This window comes from Podarcis gaigeae (assembly GCF_964106915.1).
Source record: "Podarcis gaigeae genome assembly, chromosome: 16".
In the NCBI taxonomy this organism is placed as follows: domain Eukaryota; kingdom Metazoa; phylum Chordata; class Lepidosauria; order Squamata; family Lacertidae; genus Podarcis; species Podarcis gaigeae.
The window spans coordinates 28102378-28125149 of record NC_139693.1 but is presented as its reverse complement, the minus strand read 5'-3'; the positions used below and the strand labels follow the sequence as shown (position 1 = coordinate 28125149).

Here is a 22772-nt window from a genome sequence, read left to right as displayed (position 1 = left end):
AAATTTATATTGTTATGTCAAAGATTCAGTCTGGATTAGGGATGGGAGAATTTGTGAGTTTGGGTTTCTTATTGTTTTCAAACCTACAGTTAAGTTCTCCACATTTCCACAGCAATTTGAGGCTGTTGTTTTTTTGGTTTTTGGTTTTAAAAAACTCCTCTTGAGAATTCACCAGCATTTTAGCATGAATTTATCCCAATACACACATTTTTGTATGCAGGTTTGAATAACACAATTTTTTTTGAAACTTATTTTCCCTAATATGATGCATCTATTAATGTTAATATCATGAAAATATGTCTTTTGGGGACCTTTCCCATAATACACATATTTTTGCACACATTATTTTGTTGGAGGACTGCGTCTGAAAATTTGAAAATTTTGAAAGGATAATTGTGCCTCGATTCTCATGTTGATTTGAGAAGTGTGGAATGGGTAGTTTCTCATTAAAATGCAAACAAAATTGAATTTTGTTCCCATCCTTTGTCTGGATTGAATGATAGGTTGTTATATCCAATGCAATACATATTTAGTGCGGACCCATTGAAATCAATGGTGCTAGGTTCATTCATTTCAATGGGTCTGCTCTAAGCAGAGCTTAGTTTAATATGTGGAAAAGGACAAAATAAGATGGAAATGTTAAAAAATTATCCATGAGAAGGAAAGGAACGTGAAAAATTCAGTGACTTACCAGTGATGATCAGATGGGTCTCTCATCCCAAAGATGAGCACAGTGACACACTGCTGTACAAAAACCTGACCTTATTTCCTGGAATAGAACATCTTCAGCACCTATATCACATGACAGAAGAACAGACAATGGCACAACAACGTTTGCTTTTCCAAAGTGGAATACCTTCAGTTTCCAAAGAAGCTGTAGTTAATGACATATTGAATGTGTATCATGCTTACCTGACTGGAAGCAGAAAAGGAAGGATGCTTTAGTCATCCATAATAATGTCAAACATTCATAGTGTATCCTACCTCCTCCTCCTCCTCCTCCTCCTCCTTCTTTTTCTGCGATCCCTTGTAGCCGAGTAAGATTGTCTTTCATAAACACGGTTCTAACAGTGAGTCCGTAAGTGACTGTGGAGGCCAATTCTGGATCCACACATCCTTCCACAGTGGGGACTTGGGTTTCCAGGGGGGCGGGGGAGTTGATCACAGTGAGGGTTTGCCAAGTGTGCCTTCCTCTTAGCACGTTTCTCCCTTTTGTCCTGAGTTAGAGTGTCTTCAAAGTCCATGACACCTTTGGTAAAGGCTGTTCTCCAATTGGAGTGCTCGCAGGCCAGTGTTTCCCAGTTGTCAGTGTTTATACTACATTTTTTTAGATTTGCCTAGAGAGTCTTTGAACCTCTTTTGTCAACCACCAGCATTACGCTTTCCATTTTCAAGTTCGGAATAGAGTCGTTGCTTTGGAAGAAGATAATCGGGCATCCACGCAACATGACCAGTCCAACGAAGCTGATGTTGAAGAATCATTGCTTTGACACTGCTGATCTTTGCTTCTTCCAGTACACTGGCATTAGTTTGCCTGTCTTGCCAAGTGATGTGTAAAAATTTCAAAAAAAACACACCCATTGATGGAAACTTTTGAGGAGTTGGAGATGACCTTTATAAGCGGTCCACATTTCACAAGTATACAGTAAGGTTGGTAGTACAATAGCTTTGTAAACAAGCCTTTTGGTTTCCCTGGAATGTCCTGGTCCTCAAACACTCTGCACTTCAATCAGGAGAAAGCTGCACTCACAGAGCTCAGGCGATGCTGGATTTCGGCATCAATGTCGGCCCTTGTGGAAACATAACTGCCCAGGTAGGAGAAGTGATTGACATTTTCCAACATTACACCATTTAGTTGGATTTTTGGCACTGCAGAGGTATCCTACCACACTGAGGTCTTTCAGGTATTTCTTCTGATACCCAGAATCGTTGCCTTAGGGGAAGTAGAACGATAGATGTGGTCTTTAGCTTGTTGTCAGCAGGAGAACCATAGAACTGGTACCAAAGACTCACCTTGGCTAGTGGATGTAGAATACATTTTTTACAAGATAAGAGGTCCCAAATATGAACTTGTAGGCAGTGAAGCTTTGTCTATGCTCAGTTTCTTATAAATTTAACCCAATGCACTGGACCGTTCCTTTAACTTCCTTAACTAGCAGTGGGGGTGTTGAGAAATCAGTGTAAAAAAATGCCTTATTAATTGGTTCTGGAGGGTTACACCACTAAATTTCAACTAAAAAAGAATGTACCTGGAAATTGCACTAGAACTAAGGAATAAATTGGGAGAGAGAAATTAACATCCCACCTTGTTTCAGTGGATTCTGTCATTCCAACGGAACCACCACCCTTCCTCTCTAAACAATATAGATGTGTATTTTGATCATACTTGTGCTGCATTATGGGTGTCGTTGTTGGACTCCAGCCCCCATCAGCCCCCAGCCAGCATAGCCAGTTGTAGATTATGATGGGAGTTTAATAAGATCTGGAGGGCTGCAAGTTACCCACCCCTTGCCTAAAGAAAGTGATGTTCATCCTATGGAGCAGCACTTTTCAGAAATATTCCATTGCTCCGTTGAGTATGGGCCTTGCTCTAATACCCCATTCATCACTGCAGGGTTTGAATCCATATTAGGAACCAGCGGACAGGAGGAAGGAAGATTCACTCTGAGATATGCATCCCCCCTTCAGAGCAAACCTGAAGTTCTGCAACCACACCTATTCCCCCACAGGAGTTGATATGGGGTGCATCGATGTTTGCTTTGCACCAGTCTGTGTTCCCCCTTTCCCACCTCTCTCCTGTGAGGGACCAATGACCTGCATCAGAAGATTTAGGCTGGATGTGAGGATAGGAAGAAGGTTGATTTCACATGGGCAGGGAACTGATATTTCCTGTGGGTGATATAGGACCATGCACTGTCTATGACGAATGTAGAGTCCCCATATGCTGCTTTCATTGTGGACTTCCAAGATGTATCTGGCTATCTTTCAGACGGACATGATTCAGCAGGGTTCTTTTCATGTCTCTGTGTTACAGGGTAGGGAATCTCAGGCCCAGGGACCAAATACATCTCTCCAGGCTTTCCCATCTGGCCCTTGGGATTTTTCCATACCACTACCCCTCTCCAACCACACCCTAAGCCACACTCCACATCACCCTTGCTTCACACTATTCTGGAGCGTTTTAGCCTGACTGGACCTTGTAGTCTGATAACGACTCTTGCTTGATAGAGAGGGATGCATGACCATGTGCAGAAACTCGTCTTCTGTATATTTATTGCTCCACCCACTTTATATTTATTGCTCCACCCACTTTTGACTTTGGCCCCCCATCCACCGAGGTCTTATGGATCTCCAGCTCCCTCTCATGAAGACATCAACTTCTTGTAGTGGTGAGCCTCAGGTACCCACAGAGGCTACTTGCACCATGGAGAACCATGAGCAACCAGGGTTCTCAACTGCTCAGTATCCTCCATGTATGGGTACAAAAGGCCCCTTGCTGCAAAGAGTTCAACCTCTTCTTGGCAGGGGCTGGGAGAGTCACATGACCTCAAGGGGGTGGGGCTAACTGCTTGGCACCACAGCCCTGCCATACCTGTGTTGCATCTCCCCTCCAGGTCACACCTGGTTGTGTGTGTGTGTGTGAAATCAAGTGTCAGGGGATTCCTTGGAATGAAACCTGGACCCAACCAATCTCCTTTTAAACAGGATGCTGCCTTCAACCAAGTCAAACCATTGGTGTATCTCTTTCAGTATTGTCCATACTGACTGCCAGTGTTTCAGACTGTGGACATTCCCAGCTCTCCTGGGAGATAGTGTTGGGGATTGAAACAGAGACCTTCTGCATGCAAAGGAGGTGCTCTGCTAATCAGCTATGGCTTTGCTCCTCTTCCATTGGACCATCCTTTAGCTGCAGCAGGGCCTGGTACAATTTCTTTCCCTGTTTCCAAAGCAATGCTGTAGGAATTGAGCTTCCAAATATACTAAGGAGTAGACAGGGAATATTTTGGCTGAGTAAGGGAATGTTTCTTCCCACAAAGTAGGAATGTGTGGTTGTTATTGCTGTAAATCAACTTGCTTACGTGGAAAAGTCACTTAGTAAAGAAATGATGTCAGTGTCCTTGGAATGAAACCTGGACCCAACCAATCTCCTTTTAAACCCCAAATCCACCTTTTCCATTTCCCAGGAGCTGAATTGGTAGGTGGGACTAAGAGAAAACCCTGCCTGATCTCCAGGAAAGCCACAGCCCACCAGTGTAGAAAATGCCCACCTAGATGGACCAATGGGCAGACTTGGGAGAAGGCTGCTTCCTACATTCCCATGAAATCACACTGCTTTTATCACTGCTGCTACCAGCCGTCGACCTGAGCTGAGTGCATTTTGGCTGAGTGACAGCACATTCCTTTTGTGTAGCACAGAGTGTAATATGACAGGAAACCATGAACACAACCTGTTTGAAGGAGATGGAATAAATGAGTGGGTCAAGAAATCACACCGGTGAAATGTATGACATTTTATTAATTTGCTAACATTATAAGCCAGCATACAAAGGAGATTCCAGGAAGAAGAGGAAGAAGAGGAAGAAGAGGAAGGGAGGAGGTGTGGGGAGGGGAACGACATAGGAAGGAAACCAGGCTGAATGGATCAATGTAGCATTAGAGGAAATCAGAGAATAAACTTGGCCCCCTTGAACATGAAAGGACTCTTTCTTCTCGGTTTCTGGAGGCACGAGGAACTCATCAAACCCGTCCAGCCTTTAGGCACAGTCCAATCTCCTCACCACCTTCTCAACGGTCTTCCCATCATGCGTCACTTTGCAGGTGACTGTCTCATAGCTCTCCCAGTCAGACTTTTTCATGCTGAGGTAGCTGCTGGCTGCGTACTTGTCATTCAGCTTGGTGGGCGTGGTTGTCTCCACCCCAGAGGAGATGGTGGCACCATCAGCCTGCCAGGTAACTTGGACAGTGCCTGGGTAAAAGCCATCCATGAGACACACCGCGGTGGCTTTGTCTGAGCTCTTCAATTCTTCTGGGGATGGTGGGAAGACGTTCACTGTTGGAGGTACTGTTGGCTGACCTGGAATTCAAGGGGAAATCGGGTTAAGTGTCGTGTCTCAGGGGAATATTATATAATAGAGACATATAGGATTGCGTAATTTATTTGATTTCATAAAGGAATTGAAATCGTATCCTATTTCCTTGTTTAAAAAACAAACACCTCTGGAAGTCATGTCTTCTAGTTTGGGAAGGCTGTCTCCCAGTCCTCAGAGTGTAGGTTCTGGTTGTGCTGTAATCAGAGCAGGACACTCTGAGTGTGTTTCAGAAGCACCCTGTTCTTCATTTTGGACTGATATATGATACTGAGTCTAACTTACCCTCAGCAGCTCAGAAATAAGAATTGGCAGACACTCATTGGAACACCCTATTGCTGGCCAAGCCATTTCCCTTGTTCCTCGCCATTGCACATTGCTGGACAATCTGCCTGCTGGATTAATTTAATTTGTAGAAGGCTTGCTTAAATATACTCTTCTGCTTAGATATATGCTGAGAACCTGCCTTCATTACAGTGATGCCTATTGGGATTGGTGCAGCAGAAAGCAAGGGAGACCAATGTTAGGTAGAGCTGGAACCAGTGACAGGCGAAGCCAACTCATTCTAATTTTTCCCCCATCCTCTTCCCTGCTGAGTACTAGAAGAGCAACACTGAGACTAAGGAGGAAAAGCTGACAGCCAGGGCCAGCCCCGTAGTGGTTGCAAGTAAGAAAGCAGTCATGTGAGCTCTGGCTGAGAGCACATTGAGGTTGATGCGGTAGCACCCTATTGACCCAAATGGACCAGCTTCCACTGCCTAGTCAGTGGGTGATTCAATATATGCTTCCATAGTTGCTTAATGGGTTAATGCGGCAAGCTGAGCACTGCATGGAGTGTAAGTCTATAGAATCATAGTGTTGGAGAGCCATAGAGAATGGGGAATTATGGAAGGGCTCCTGCAGGTTATCTAGTCCAACATCCTGCTTGCTGCAGGAGATCCAGAGCTAGAGTGATCTCAGCAGAACTCTGTCCAGCCTGCACTTGAAGACCCACCATCTTTATAGGTAATTACATCATCATCCCCTTTATGATGGTCAACAAATCAGAAACCCTCTACATAACTGGTTGGTGTTGCTAAACCTCTCTCACCAACTAGAAGCTTATCTTTCTGCAAACTTAATTGGATCTGCCCTTTGGGGCACCAGAGAACAGACTGTTGTCCTCTTCTGGGTGATAGCCTTTCAGATATTGTTCTTTATACCCCAGCTCAGCTTTTTCTTGTCCCAGCTAAACAGACACAATTTCTTCAAGTTTTTCCTCATATTTTTCTCACTTTTACCACCCCCCTGGCCAACTTTTTTGTACTTCTATAAACCAAGACCAATGTACTTATATGGGCACAAGATACATCCATCCATAAATCTAACTTCTACAGCGGAGGAAGCGGAATCATTGAACACTGAATACTCTCATACTGGGATGTGAAAGCTCTGGTTATTCAGATGTGGTTGGGCTATGACTCCCATAATCTCTAAGCATTTGCAGTTGATAGGAGCTGGAGCTCAACAATGTTTGGAGGGCCATGGGTTTCACATCTAACTGCTCAATAAGGCATCTCCCAAAGTTATTATGTGGACAAATGCAGGAAACATTGACCAGGAACAGACATCAGAAAACCATACCTATCACTGGTAACTAGGGACAATTGGGGATGATGGGCTGAGCTTTTGTGAATTAGTAATCTGTTATCATAATCTCATCGCCACTGACCACATTCTCAGCCCTTCTTAGAAGATCAGATCTTTAAAATAGGATGTCCTAGAGGAATTAGCTTTGGTATCACACAGAATTGTAAGAGAATACTATACGTTATAGCAGGGTTTTCCCAAACAGATGTATTTTTTAAAAAATATATATATGTTGACTCGATTCCAGTAAATGCATTGGAATGGTTGGATTCTGCCACTTACTCCTGCCATGGAATCACTAATATATTCTGGAAGAAGACATTCTCCCTAAAAAAAACTGAGTCTATCAAAACAGGGGGAACCTGTTTTGAGTAGTTGGACTCAATTCTCCATAGTTTTGGCCAGCACGACTAATGGCCAGGTTTATTGCGAGCTGCAGCCCAGAAAAATCTGGAGGAGTCACAGGTTGTCCCATCCTTGCAATGAACTGATGGACAATTCTGGGTGCAATCTAAGAAGAATTTCTCTTGGAGAAACCTCTTTGAAAATAATTCAATGTGGTGACATTGTGGAAGCTCAAAAATAGTTCCAGCAAACCTTTCTCAGAAAGGATGCTTGGACTCCAATGCCTTCTATACCCAGCCTACTTTAGAATATCAGATCTTTAAAATAGCATGCCCCAGAGGAATTAGCTCTGAGATCAAATACTTAGTTCATGCGGATTCAAGTCAACATGTGAAAAAACTGATACATCTGTGAAATCGGCTTTGATGGTGGCCATCAGGCACCTGTATTCTCTTATAGTTATAATAGGCTCCTGATTTTCATCTTCAAGACTGATTTCATCTAGATGTCTTAGAGGGTGACATGACAATTTGAACAATTGGGTGTCTTTAAATTTTATGGCATCCCAGAGTCTAATATCTTGGTTTTGCATGCACTTGTATGCACTCAATAAAGTGGTTCTTTTCCTACAATCTCGCTAAAGTCACTGCGTAAGGCTAAAATTCATAGTCTACTTCTGCCAGTGCAGTTGCATAGACATCAACAGTGCTATTGTTATGGATTTTGGATTGCATTTCTCAGAATAACCCCCCCCCCCCAAAGGAGAATAAGATCTACCATTTCATTTTGATGAAGTGTCATTCACAAAACTCAGTTCAACTTTGGAAAAACAATTGCATAGTTTCTATCATTAAAGTAAAATCTAGATGGAAACTCTCAGTGAATATTTAAAAAGAGCTTGTTGCAAGTTTATAAACTATCTATTTTACTCTATTTTTGTTCATTCACAGTCAGGATTCTTAATAGCAGAATCAGTGAATCCCATCAGATGTAATCCAGTTGTATAGGAGATGCCACAGCTCAAACTCAGTTTTCGAACATAATTTCCGCCCAGTGGGAAAGACTGACTGAGTTTATAGAGACATTTCATTGACGCACCCCACCACCTGAGAAGTAGGATTAAACCGATCCATCTTTGTTTCTACATGCAGCGAATAGGATTTTTTATAACCCACTGCCTGGTTTTTTAACAATTCAACAGTCCCTATGAAAGAATCAGCGTAGATATAATACGAAAAGCCCAAAAGTCAATCAAGAACCAGAGAATGAAAAGAAGGCAAAAAATGATGGAAATATTAGAATATTGCATCGGGTACAGAAAGATTCAGGATAAATTTGGTGACTTACCTGTGACAGTCAAGTGGGTTCCTCCTCCGAAGACCCACCACAGTGACACACGGCTGTACAAAAACCTGCCTCCCTCACAGGTGTGAAATGGTACAGAACCTCAGTCCATCTGGGAGGAGTAGGCAGACCTGGGACCCCCCCCCCCCAAATCTTGCTTGACTATGACTTCCATCATCATTGACCATTGACATGCTGACTTGCATTGGCAGGAGCTGGGAGTCCAGTCATGTCCAGAGGGCCAAACTGTTTCCCCATTCTCGCCACAGGACATGACAGGGGGCAATAAACAATGGTATGCATTTTCTAAAAGAATATTGTACTGTTTCCAAAGAAGTTGTAGGCAATGGTGCATTTCTTTTTTTGAAAAAAATAAAACAAACCTTTCTCTGGGGTGACAATGATAAGGTCTTGTTATTAAACCATGACAGTTATTTTTAAAATACCGGTACGTGACTCTTTGTAAATCTTCCTGGTTGTAGATCTTCCATTGCCCAGACAGTCTGTTCTTGGATGCAGGGAGTATGTTAGATGAAGTCCTTTATCCAACCAATTTTCCAGTGGTAGGGATGAATGGGTCAGTTTATTTACTGTCCATGTCCATTCATAGATCCGTATTCATTCATAAATCCATTTCCATTTGTAAGTCCCTTTGGTCCCCTTCCCACATTAATCTACAGTTGCTATTGTTATTTAATTTGCCACAAACATGGTTAATTTTGAACGTATTTTTTCCAGTATACATATTTCTCTTAAATCATGCATTTCTGAAAACAGATTTGATTCTAAGATGCAGATCCTTGATTTTTTAAAGCTAAGAACTGTATCGCAAAATTTGGAGAAACACAAAATCCAAAGATGACTAATTTGCACCTTAGCCCATGGGGCCAATGATCCTATCAGTTTGCATCAGAATTCCCAAAGAATGAATTAGTCAGGCAACCTTACCTTTCTGGGAAACAGTAACACATCCAGTTAATGAAGAAATTGTTTCTTAGAAGAGATCACACAGACAAGTGAAGTTTTATCTATGCTGCAAAAGTTTCTTATAAATTAACTCAAGGCATTGAACCGTTTCTTTGACAATACATAGGAACTTACCTGTAATGAGCAGCTAGTATGACATCTTAACCCTTTGAGAAACCATTTAAAATACCTTAAAAATAACGTTGTCAGTCTCTCCAGGGACCAGCCCTGGATTTACAGAAGCCACCCCAGTTTCTGCTTTGATCCCAGAATGTCTCCCTTTTCCTTTTGTTGTTGTTGTTTAGTCATCTTAATTGTGTTTGACACTCCATGATCCCATGTACCAGGGCATGCCTTGGAAACTCTCACTTTCTTCTCAAAGCTACTCCTTTTTTATGTCCATGGAGTTTCCTTGGCAAAATACTGGAGTGGATTGCCAGTTCCTTCTCCAGGTGGATCATATTTAGTCTAAATTCTCGGCTAAGACCTGTCCGTCTTGGGTGGCCCTGCATGGCATAGCTCATAGCTACACTGAGTTATTCAAGCCCCTTTGCCATGACAAGGCAGTGATCCATAAAGAGGCCCCTTTTCCTTAGGACATCCCTGTTTTCATCAGAGAAATGTTGAAGGGAATTGAGTTATCCAACCCGCAGTTCCATCTTATGGCAGCCTTGTATAGGGAAGGTTTTCTTTTAAAAAATGTTTTATTATGGTTTTATATATGTTGGAAGCTGCCTTGAGTAGCTGGGGCAACCCAGTCAGATGGGAAGGATATTAATAGTAAAATTACTCTTTTGGAATAGGATGTCCCTCTTTTGATTAGAGAAACGCTGGAACCTATGTTTTGCTATTTGCCTCTGCTGTGGTGGTTCTGGCTTCCATTCCCTGCCTTACACAGGCCTGGGATGTTTCTGTGGAGGTGTATTTTGATCACAGTTGCACTGTATCATGGGTTCTGTAGTCTCCTGTGGATGTCAACAGTAGGCTGATATTTTAAGCCGACACTCAGAAATTAAAGTTGGAGACCCTCTCTTATTTTGATGTATCAAAATGAAGCAGATGGTTATCTCTTTTGGGGTGGAAGGGTTTTGTCATGGAGCAGTGTGGATGTGAGACAAACAGGGGAGGGAGAAGGCTGATGAGGGAGAAAATATTTGTCTTCTCATTTACATGTAGAAGTGCCCACTGCTAGCAACTAATGTAGAGTTCCTCAGAGTTGCCTTCTTGTGGGCTTCCTGGAAGCAGACCTGGCTGTCCCTGAAGGCCACCTGACTACCAGCTGTGGGAAACAGGATAGCAGATGAGGTGGACATTTACATCAGAAGCACTAGAGATGTGAAGGCCTGGGAAAAATATGGGAAAAATTGTCCCCCTACCAATTTTTGTGGTTTTCCTTTCAATTTTGGGGGCAATAAATAGGGGGAAAGAACAACTTGAAAATATTTCTGGGGAAAGGAGTTTCCTCAATTTTTCCACTTTTCTTCTTGTAGGTTTTCATATCTCTGTTCAGGAGTTACATTTCATTTTAAAAATGGGGAAAGAGGAAGTACCAAAGTGGTGTATGGGAATTATTATTATTATTATTATTAACCAGGATTTATGCTAGCACAGTAAGCAGGTCACTTTTTTCAGTATGTCATTGTAATAATAATAATAATAATAATAATAATAATAATAATAATATATTTATACACCACCCATCTGGCTGGGCGGCTCCCAACAGAATATTATTATTAAAAATAAAAGCGATGAAACATCAGACATTAAAAACTTCCCTAAACAGGGCTGCCTTCAGATGTCTTCTAAAAGTCAGATAGTTGTTTATTTCCTTGACATCTGATGGGAGGGTGTTCCACAGGACGGGTGCCACTACTGAGAAGGCCTCTGATGGGTTCCCTGTAACCTCATTTCTTGCAGGCAGGGAACCACCAGAAGGCACTTGGAGCTGGACCTCAGTGTCTGGGCTGAACAATGGGGGTGGAGACGCTCCTTCAGGTATACTGTTCTTATACCAATCATTCCACATGGTCTTCAGAAGCAGTTAGACATGCTTAAAGCAGTTTTAAAAGAATTTATCCTATTCTTCAGGGAAACCTATGACTTTCATTCACTGGAGGCTATCGGCTCTTCATATTGCCTCCCCAAAGCAATCAGAGCAATGAAACTGATTGGGTGGAAAGGAGGGCTAGAGCCAAGTAGAGGCAGAGCCATCTGTTGAATGGTTGTACAGAAGGCAGGCAAGTTGGGTCTTCCTGAGGACACTGGGGTTGGTGGACCAGGGTTGGTGGACCAGGGCAACATTTGTACCTATGGACCCAAATGGACCACTCTCCATATTGTGGCTTGAAGAAGATGGCAGACCAGTGGCAATGTTTGGGAATGTTTGAAAGACCACCTGAAATGAATCATGGAGTGGAACGACAACCAGTCAACTTCCACTGGGCAAAGGAAGCCAATTCATTTAAAAAAACCCCCGCAATTGAAAGGGTCAGTTGATCACAATAATAATACTAAAAAGGTTGCTGAGCCATTATGTAGCTCTGCTCCTCTAGCACTGGAACCTGTTTAGATAAAGCACTGCTCATTGGAAAGGATCACAGGTCACATATAGACAGTGCTTTTTTATTTTAAAAAAATGTTTAGAGGTACTCTCATTTTGACTCAAGAAAATCACCATTTTATAGTTCAATTTGAGAAAAATAAACACAGTAAATGGACAAAAGGCCGCCATTGGGGGTAGCAATGGAACAGACGATTCACTGTGCTAGAGAAGAAACTAATTTTTTTCTTCTCCCATTAGATTCACAAAATGGTTAGGGGTATGCATCCCCACAGAAAAAAGCACTGCATATAGAGAACCCTGCCTGATCTCCAGGAAAGCCACATCCCACCAGTGTAGAAAATGCCCACCTAGATGGAGCACTGGGCTGACTTGGGAGAAGGCCAATTCCTATGTTTCCATGAAATCACAATGCTTTTACCACTGCTGCTACCAGCTGTCGACCTGAGCTGAGTGCAATTTGGCAGAGTAACAGCACACTTCCTTCTGTAATATGACAGGAAACCATGACTACAACCTGCTTGAAGGAGATGGAATAAATAAGTTGGTCAAGAAAAAACACTGGTGAAATGTATGACATTTTATTAATTTGCTAACATTATAAGCCAACATACAAAGGAGATTCCAGGGAGAAGAGGAAGGGAGGAGGTGTGGGGAGGGGAACGACATAGGAAAGAAAACAGACTTGATGGATCAACGTAGCATTAGAAGAAATCAGAGAATAAACGTGGCCCCCTAGAACATGAAAGGACTCTTTCTTCTCGGCTTCTGGAGGCATGAGGAACTCATCAGACCCATCCAGCCTTTAGGCACAGTCCAATCTCCTCACCACCTTCTCAATGGTCTTCCCATCATGCGTCACTTTGCAGGTGACTGTCTCATAGCTCTCCCAGTCGGACTTTTTCATGCTGAGGTAGCTGCTGGCCGCGTACTTGTCATTCAGCTTGGTGGGCGTGGTTGTCTCCACCCCAGAGGAGATGGTGGCGCCATCAGCCTGCCAGGTAACTTGGACAACGCCTGGGTAAAAGCCATCCATGAGACACACCGCGGTGGCTTTGTCTGAGCTCTTCAGTTCTTCTGGGGATGGTGGGAAGACGTTCACTGTTGGAGGTACTGTTGGCTGACCTGGAAGTCAAGGGGAAATCTGGTTAAGTGTCGTGTCTCAGGGGGGTATTAAATATTTGACACATGTAATAATTTATTTGATTTCATAAAGGAAGTACTATCTGACTCTATTCCCCAAAGTTGTGTCCTGAAATGTTTTGTAAGGACATTTGACTATCTGGAAACTATACCTTGAGCTGAAAGTGTCCTACAAGATGTCTTACAGCTCTTTATGATTCTATGAAAAAGGCCCAGGAGAACCAGGTTGTATTCCTTTATAGCAACCCAAAATGTTGTCGTGCAACAAACACATGTTTCAGCCCATGCAAAATATATTATGGTCTATGAAGCAACATAGGCATTCTTGGCATGTTTGAACTGTGGTGATCTGTGAGAGGAAGAGTTTAGACTGCATCAGTCCAGTTAGGAATATCCACATCTAGAACACCATAGACACTAGAGAGATGCAGTCAAATTTTACACATCATTTGGCAAGACAGGCCAGTGTACTGGAAGAAGCAAAGTTGTACTGATCATGTTGTGCTGATGCCTGATTATCGTCTTCCAAAGCAACTACAGTGGTACCTCTACTTACGTTGATCTCCGGTTACGTATCCTTCGGGATATGTACGCAGCAAACCCAGTATTTTTCCAGGTTTCACTGTGCGTGCATGCGCAGAAGGGCTAAACAGTGCCACGCACATGCACAGTAGCTGCACCTCCAGTTGCGAATTCTTTGGGATCCAACCATTTGCAACTGGAGGTACCACTGTACTCCATTCTGAACTTAAAAATGGGAAGTGCAATGCTGGTGGTCAACAAAAGAGATTTAAAGACTCTTAAGGCAAATCTAAAAAAATGTAGTACAGTACAGTTGTACCTTGGGTTAAGAACTTAATTCATTCTGGAGGTCTGTTCTTAACCTGAAACTGTTCTTAACCTGAAGCACCACTTTAGCTAATGGGGCCTCCTGCTGCCTCTGCACCGCTGCTGCACGATTTCTGTTCTTATTCTGAAGCAAAGTTCTTAACCCGAGGTACTATTTCTGGGTTAGCGGAGTCTGTAACCTGAAGTGTATGTAACCTAAAGTGTATGTAACCCGAGGTACCACTGTATAATAACCGACAACTGGGAAGCATTGGCCTGCGAGCACTCCAGATGGAGAACAGCTTTTACCAAAGGTGTTGTGGACTTTGTAGATGCTCAAACTCAGAACGAAAGGGAGAAACACGCTAAGAGGAAGGCACGCTCGGCAAACCCTCACCATGACCAACGCCCGCCTGGAAACCCATGTCTCCACTGTTGAAGGACTTGTGGATCCAGAATTGGCCTCCATAGTCACTTACAGACTCACTTTTAAAACTGTGTTTATGGAAGACAATCTTACTCAGCCAAAGAAAGAAGAAAGCTGTTCAGATCTCCCTATCCCATAACTGTGCAAGTGCTGCCAGTCAGCATAAAGCAGAGATGTAGAATCTGTGTCTCTCCAATCGGTGACAGCCCCATTAAGCATGGCCAGGGCTGATGTGATTTCTGGAGTCACAGCATCCGGGCAAAGGTAGAGGGTTACTATGTTACCCCATCCCTGAGATGGTCAGGAGTGGACAAGATCAATGCACAGTTTGGACTGGTCACTTGTTCTTAAGTACAGTGGTGCCTCAGGTTACATACGCTTCAGGTTTCATACGCTTCAGGTTACAGACTCTGCTATCCCAGAAATATTACCTCGGGTTAAGTACATTGCTTCAGGATGAGAACAGAAATTGTGCTCCGGCGGTGCGGCAGCAGCAGGAGGCCCCATTAGCTAAAGTGGTGCTTCAGGTTAAGAACAGTTTCAGGTTAAGTATGGACCTCCAGAACGAATTAAGTACGTAACCAGAGGTACCACTGTACAAAGGATTGTTCAAAATTACAAGTTCTTCTGGGGAAATGACCCACATATTTATACTGACTGCCATAGCAAAGGAGAGATCAATAAAGCACCCTGTTTGCTCTCAGAGGGGGTGAACTTTCATTGCACATAAATATTTTAAAGTCAATAAGATGAGCCCTTCTGGATCAGGTGAGAAGCCCAACTGGCTTGGGACACTGTCCTCATAGCGGTCAACCTTGTGTCTATTGGAAGCTTGCAAAAAGATTTTGAGAGCAACAGCCCTCTCTGTTCTTTTGATCCATGGCAACGGGTATTGCAAAATGGCCTCGAAGAGCATCAGAAAATAAGAGGTCTGCTGGATCAGGGTTGCAATGGCCCATCTAGTCCTCCATTCTGCTCTCACAGTGATCAACTGGGTGTCCATGGGAAGCTCACAAGCATGAACAGAGTGCAGCAGCACTCTGCCCATTTGGGAGTCCAAGCAACAGCCATTTTTGCTCGCTGGCGCAGCCATATAGAAGTGAAAGACAACATTTCACTTCTGTAAACAAGTCTTAACTCTGAATCTGGAGAATAAAAATCATCGAGGTGACATCCCTTCCAGTTATTATTATTATTTTAACATAAAAAGGGGGAGATGTTTTTCTCTGGTTCCCCCTTCCCCTCGCTGCCAACAGCCTCACACTGTTCAGAAGGTCCCACAGCCATCTGGAATGAATTTTAAGCCAGGGGAGACCTGAGTTGGGTGGGGTAAATCAGAGAAAACTCTGTCCCCTTCTCATATGTTAGTGGATGGCTTCACTGAAAGCAGAATAGGAGCATGGGTTTTTATCATAATAATAATAATAATAATAATAATAATAATAATAATAATAATAATAATAATAATAATAATAATAATATGATTTCAACCATTGTCACAGAAAAAGAACAAACACCTCTGTATAAGGTATCCTATTGGCAAGTGTTGTAGTCAGGTAACAGGGATACGTTAATGGGTCAATTTTAGTTTCTTATTTTCCTGGGCTTAAGTTCCGCTTTCCATGTTTTCAAATCAGTTTATATTCACCATCTTTTCCCCCAACATGCATACATCTCCAAGCTGATTTACCCCTCTTTGTATAGATCCATTTGCACAACCCATTTAAAACAGGATCAAAGCACTCTAAATAGTCATGGCTTCCCCCAAAGAACTCTGGGAACGGTACTTTGGAAAGGTTGAGGAGAGATTTTAAGATCCCTCTATTCCCTCCACAGAGCTACAATTCCCAGAATTCCCATGGGAGACAAATTGATTGTTAAGCCCCTCTGGGTCTGAAGGTGTCACAACGGTCTGAAGAGTTCCCTGGGCTTTCTCCCTTTTAATGCTTGGCTTATAATGATCAGTATCATTTATATACCTATTTGTAAATCTGCCTATATTTATATTTACATTAGGATTAATGGAATATTCTTATTGCCAGTGCCAGCTGGGTAGATTGCAACTCAGTTTTAATCGAAAAAGACCCACTGAAATGAGCGGACGTAGGTTTTTTTATGCCTGCAATTGGTTTACTCCAAACAGGACTAGTATTAGATACAACCTAGTGTCTTTGGCTTTGCTCCTTCCTTTTATACTTGCAAATAAAAATAAAAGTACCCACATATTTTTTCCCCAGTGAGACCAACATTAAGTTTAGGGTGTGAGAATTGAGACTAAAGAAATAGGGAAATTGGTTAATTCTCTCTCCTGCTGTGCCTCTATTTCAGTTAAAAAATGAAACTTGTTGCATTTGATTCCATCATGCCCCTTAAATCTCAGGTGATTTTTCTAGATATATCAGTTTAGATCTCTCTTAGCCTTCTTGCAAAAACCTCACTTCAACTTTTTCCTAGAAACCCATTCAGTTTTGCTGAAATATGTAGACTGTGGTTTACATTTTACGTGGCTACATTTAACTATCAACAAAATGTTGAACATCTTCAGATTTTTATTTTAAAAAGTCATTTGGGAGCCTGCGCCTGTGGATTACTGAGTTTGACAAAACAAAAAACAGTTCTTTTGAACAGAATCTGTTCTATGATTCTAGATAGGAAGACCCACAATAGAAAAAGTAAAGAGAGCCACATTAGTTCCTAAGAAAAATCCAGAAATCTACAGTAGGACTATACATTTATAAACCCAGCCCAAATGTCACAGGGCAGTCTTCAAGTTTATCAGTTCTCCAGAATGGTCTGGAAAGCTGAGATTCTCCACACTATTTTATTACATTTTGGTTGGTCTCTTGCACTAATATGGATTTTGGAGCACCATTAGAAACTGATTCAACCTTCCTCATAAATCATATTGGGTACCTGGAAGGAACACTACAACTCAAATTTACTTTTCTACCATCTTTTCCACCCAACAGTAAGATTATGTCAAGGTTAGCCAGGAAGGGGAATTTGATAGAAATATTTTCAAAGATTGTCACAATGACCCACCAATAATTTCCCAGTGTTATTGAGGAGAGAAGAGGCATGTAAAACAGATTTGCGACATCCTGCTCTGGCTAGGATTACAAATACAGTTTCTATTAAAGACTCATTGTAAACTAAACAACAGAAACCCTAAAGTCAGCTTTACAGTCAGAGAAGGAAAAGAGGGCAAAAATGATGGAAAAGTTAGAATATAGTCACAGGTATGGAAAGGGTTGTGATAAATTCAGTGACTTACCTGTGACAGTCAGGTGGGTCCCTCTTCCGAAGATCCACCACAGTGACACAAAGCTGTACAAAAACCTGCTGTTCCTTCACAAGGCCATTGACAACTATCCCATATGGGATTAGTATGGGTAATAGGACAACTTCTGTTTTACTTACAGTGACATTACAGCTCAGTTTTATTTTTTTACCATCTTTAGCATCCAATGGTTCAGCCACCAAGGCTATTTTGATATATTTCCCCCCAAATACTGTCACAAGGACCTAGACTAAGGAAAAGAAATCCCCGTCCACCCCTAACTTTCCAGTGCTATTGAGGAGAGAAGAAACCTGCAAAATGGGTTTGCACAATTCAGCTCTGGCTAGGATTTCAAATACCGTTTATAGTAAATTCTCATTGCAAAGTAAATGACAGCCGGAGAAGGAAAAGAGGGCAAAAGTGATGGAAAAGTTAAAATATTGCCACAGGTGTGGAAAGGACTGATAAATTCAGTGACTTACCAAGGACTGTCAAGTGAGTCCCTCCTCCGAAGACGAACCACAGTGACACACAGCTTGACAAAAACCTGCTGTTCCTTCACAATGCGACAACTATCCCATTTGGGAATAAAATGGGCAGTAGGAGAACTGCTATTGTTCTTACGGTATACATAGGTAAAGGTAATGAGACCCCTGACCATTAGGTCCAGTCGTGACCAACTCTGGGTTTGTGGCGCTCATCTCGCTTTAGTGGCTGAGGGAGCCGGCGTGTAGCTTCCGGGTCATGTGGCCAGCATGACTAAGCCGCTTCTGGCGAACCATAGCAGCACACAGAAACGCCATTTACCTTCCTGCCGGAGTGGTACCTATTTATCTACTTGCACTTTGATGTGCTTTCAAACTGCAAAGGTTGGCAGGAGCAACGGGAGCTCACCCCGTTGCGGGGATTTGAACCGCCGACGTTCTGACCGGGAAGTCGTAGACTCTTTGGTTTAACTCACAGTGACATATTTTCCCTCAATTCTGAAGACGTTTATTTTTAATAGATTTATAAGCTGCTTTCCCCAGAAATCCAATCTTTCATAAAGAGGTATACAAACACCAGTCAAAACAAGGAGTTCAAATATAGTTTTAAAGAATGCTTAGAGTCAATGGCACATGCAATGAAATATTGTACATAGCAGTATGTTTGGGAAGAAAAATGTCATACTTACCTGGCTCATCTCTGGGCAAGGCGGATACAGTCTGTGCTGAGTATCTGGAAGAATCTCTGGACTTCCAAGTAGTTCTGTTACAAGTTATTCATTTCTAAATGTAAGGAGTATTATAGATGGATTTCTCTGGTCCATGGGAAGCCACTGTGGTGCCCTTCAGTTCCTGTGGACTACAACTCCTATCGTCCCTAAGCATTGGCCATCCTAACTGTGGATGATGGGCATTGTAGTCCAAAACATCTGGAAGCCACCATGTTGTCTACCTTTGCTTTAGTCATCCTAACTAGATCTCTATAGGAGAACCAAACCATTGATTTTGTGCAGCAGATGTTGGCCCTGTTTCTTACAAGAGGCCTCACAAGTGAATTAATCTGTAAGCAGTGAAGCTTTGTCTTCTTATAAATTAAACTCAATGCACTGGAGCTTAAATATGAACTTCCCTAATCAGCTACAGGTATGTTTCAGAGAAAACAGTTATCACCGATTTTTAAAAAATGATCTTGTTACTGAGTTTTGAGAGGTGCCAATGAATTTCATTTATTCAGGGTGAAACAGAGATGCTTCCACTGATGCATAATTTGGCACTTAGGATTTGTGGGTAGAAGAAAACTCTCGATTGCTTCTATGGCTTCTGACTTCTCTCATTTGCACACTGTCCAACTTCCTGTGTAAAATAACGCAGGCCTGGGAAGTTTCCCTGCAAATGTATTTCGATCAGAATTGCACTGCACCATGGATTTTGTGGTCAGCACCAAGGATTTCATAGATAGAAGCCAACAGGAACAGGCCTTTCAGCAGACTTCTGCAAAGCCGATAATCACAAACCGATGGCTTTTATTATTCTGATTTATGTATCTCATTTGAGTGGCAATTAGTTCCAAGGTATAGAGTTGACCTGCTGAACCATCCATGAGGTTCAGCCATGGTCACCTGGTCAGCAAGGTAGCTTGGACCATGTCTGCTTACATATGTTCAGGCCTAAATAACAGCAGGTACACATGAAACGCTGCCTGTGGCAAATTGGGCTCCTTTGGAAGGAAGGACGGCATAGACAGACTATAATAAACAAACGATGCTGTGGAAGACCTCTTTGAAACATTGTAGATGTGCATTTCGATCATAATTGCCCTGTTGTGTGTGTTTGTAGTAGTCCATCGTAGGCAGAAACTGGGGGAGATGCAGTGGGGGCTGCTGCTCATTGTTATGGGGGTGAATCTGTGAGCATGAGGCATGGAATGGAAGACAACTTTGGTCAAGAGACCTCTGGCTTAAGTAGGGTCCAGCTGGATGCTGAGGAGAGGTGAGATGCAGCAGCTGGAGAACTTTGAGAGTGAAGGGGAGGAAGCTGACCCTCCATGGACGGGTTGGAAATAAAAAAGTGGGAGCTGGCTAAGGAGAGACCTGCTTGCTGAGCTGGTGTAAATCCTCACCATTTGATGCTCCCTGACATTTGATATCCATCATAGGTTCGCTCCCTGGTGCCCTGAGTACCCACAGAATTCCCCATGAAGGGGCCGGGCACCCACAAATTTCTGTGCCAGGGCCATGATCACTTCATTGCACCTATGGTGCCAGACAGCCACAGTCGCGGAGTCAAGTTGGCATTCCTGGTACCCATTGTGTACATATGGCTCAGAAGCAGCCATAAACATCTTGCAAGGACATGGGTATTTTCCTCTCTCTCCCTTTCCCCCTGTCAGGTTGCTGTCAGCAGCTCCTGGCTGGTTGTCCAGGAAAGTATAAAGTCAAGGAAAAGTTTCTTATTGTCCTTTTTTATTTGAATATTACAGAGAGAAGCTATAGAACCCATCCTCTTGGATAATGGTGTTCTCCTGAGTGAATCTCCACCCCCATCTCTCCCACTTCCTCATTCATCATCACTTCTATAGGTGATGCAACATGCCCTCTGTCTTTGAGCTCTTTGATCTCCTACTTTTAAGGCTCGCAGGTTCTGGGAGATGGAGGGTCTGGGATGCTTTCTAAAGACACCGTGTCAGCCAGCTGCCATTCCGGTCCTGTCTCCTTCTCTCCCATTATTTCCCAACTTCCACCCTCCTCTGCTTTCAAGCTGTGACCTCCCTCAAACCCCTGTTCTAGATCTATACAGTGGTACCTTGGGTTACATACGCTTCAGGTTACAGATGCTTCAGGTTACAGACTCCGCTAACCCAGAAATAGTGCTTCAGGTTAAGAACTTTGCTTCAGGATGAGAACAGAAACCGTGCTCCGGCGGTGCGGCAGCAGCGGGAGGCCCCGTTAGCTAAAGTGGTGCTTCAGGTTAAGAACAGTTTCAGGTTAAGAACGGACCTCCGGAACGAATTAAGTACTTAACCCGAGGTACCACTGTACTGTCTTCCTCTTCTTCCTCCCTGGAGGGGTCAGGAAGGGGAGGCGGTCTCCACCATTCCTCCTCTGCCCAGTCCCTGACATCCCCCCCCAATAACCTAATTCAAATAGGAGTGCGCAGCAAGCTGGGAACAAGGTGTGCTGTGGCATTTTCTTCATGGGCTACATACCTCGTGACAGTAATGTGCATAAAACCGGGAGGTGCATTTTTATGGTGCAGGCAAGGTGACTGCAATCTGATGGAGGAAACGGGAAGCTTACCAAAATCCTGTCCCATAGCTGTTGCTTTATGCCAGGGTTGGACCCTGTAGATGCTGTGGAACTGCAGCTTGCATCCCACTCAGCCAGCATGGCCAATGGTCAGGGATGATGGGAATTATAACAACTCAAGGGCCACAGGTGAGTCACAAGGTAGAAAGATTTCTACCTTTACTCCATGTCTGCTGATTTAGTGGGTATATTGATAAGGTATTGGCTAAAAGCTTCCCAGTGATCATGGAATTTTATTTTATTTTATTTTATCTTATCTTATGCTCAGGAGAAACCCGTGATTTTAATTCACTAGAGCCTAGAACCTCTTTATTAAACATCCTGAATGCAATGAGTGATTCACTGACTGGAAGGAAGAACATGTCAGATTGTAAGTGATGTTTGGAAATGTTTGAAATACCCACCAGAAATGAATCTGGGGTGCATCCCGAACCGGAATTGACCTTTTCCATTTCTCAGGACCTAAATTGGTAGGTAGGACTAAGAGAGAACCCTGCCTGAACTCCAGGAAAGCCACATCCCACCAGTGTAGAAAATGCCCACCTAGATGGCCCACTGGGCTGACTTGGGAGAAGGCCAATTCCTATGTTTCCATGAAATCACACTGCTTTTGCCACTGCTGCTACCAGCTGTCGACCTGAGCTGAGTGCAATTTGGCAGAGTAACAGCACACTTCCTTCTGTAATATGACAGGAAACCATGACTACAACCTGCTTGAAGGAGATGGAATAAATAAGTTGGTCAAGAAAAAACACTGGTGAAATGTATGACATTTTATTAATTTGCTAACATTATAAGCCAACATACAAAGGAGATTCCAGGGAGAAGAGGAAGGGAGGAGGTGTGGGGAGGGGAACGACATAGGAAGGAAACCAGGCTGAATGGATCAACGTAGCATTAGAGGAAATCAGAGAATAAACTTGGCCCCCTTGAACATGAAAGGACTCTTTCTTCTCGGCTTCTGGAGGCACGAGGAACTCATCAGACCCATCCAGCCTTTAGGCACAGTCCAATCTCCTCACCACCTTCTCAACGGTCTTCCCATCATGCGTCACTTTGCAGGTGACTGTCTCATAGCTCTCCCAGTCGGACTTTTTCATGCTGAGGTAGCTGCTGGCCGCGTACTTGTCATTCAGCTTGGTGGGCGTGGTTGTCTCCACCCCAGAGGAGATGGTGGCACCATCAGCCTGCCAGGTAACTTGGACAGTGCCTGGGTAAAAGCCATCCATGAGACACACCGCGGTGGCTTTGTCTGAGCTCTTCAGTTCTTCTGGGGATGGTGGGAAGACGTTCACTGTTGGAGGTACTGTTGGCTGACCTGGAAGTCAAGGGGAAATCTGGTTAAGTGTCGTCTCTCAGGGGGGTATTAAATA

At 43.2% G+C, this 22772-nt stretch overlaps 2 protein-coding genes across 13 annotated transcripts in view; both read right to left on the bottom strand.

Moving 5' to 3' along the window:
• Positions 1 to 4496: 4496 nt before the first annotated feature.
• LOC310834202 (immunoglobulin lambda-1 light chain-like) overlaps positions 4497 to 22772 on the bottom strand; it is a 125556-nt gene continuing 107280 nt past the window's right edge. The window contains exons 3-4 of one of the 2 annotated variants that reach the window (XM_083717709.1): positions 8409 to 8446; positions 4497 to 5074 (exon numbers count right to left, since the gene is read on the bottom strand). In XM_083717709.1, the coding sequence (XP_083573835.1) occupies positions 4755 to 5074; positions 8409 to 8446 (358 nt within the window). In that variant the 3' untranslated portion in view covers positions 4497 to 4754. Of the gene's footprint in view, positions 5075 to 8408; positions 8447 to 22157; positions 22718 to 22772 lie in introns of those variants that run through there. The other variant, XM_083717710.1, reaches the window with a different exon arrangement.
• LOC310834189 (immunoglobulin lambda-1 light chain-like) overlaps positions 12497 to 22772 on the bottom strand; it is a 179400-nt gene continuing 169124 nt past the window's right edge. For 9 of the 11 annotated variants that reach the window (XM_083717672.1, XM_083717684.1, XM_083717686.1 and 6 more), the window contains 2 exons: positions 18092 to 18129; positions 12497 to 13056 (listed from right to left, as the gene is read on the bottom strand). In XM_083717672.1, coding sequence (XP_083573798.1) covers positions 12737 to 13056; positions 18092 to 18129 — 358 coding nt within the window. In that variant the 3' untranslated portion in view covers positions 12497 to 12736. The other 2 variants (XM_083717685.1, XR_014559115.1) reach the window with 2 other exon arrangements.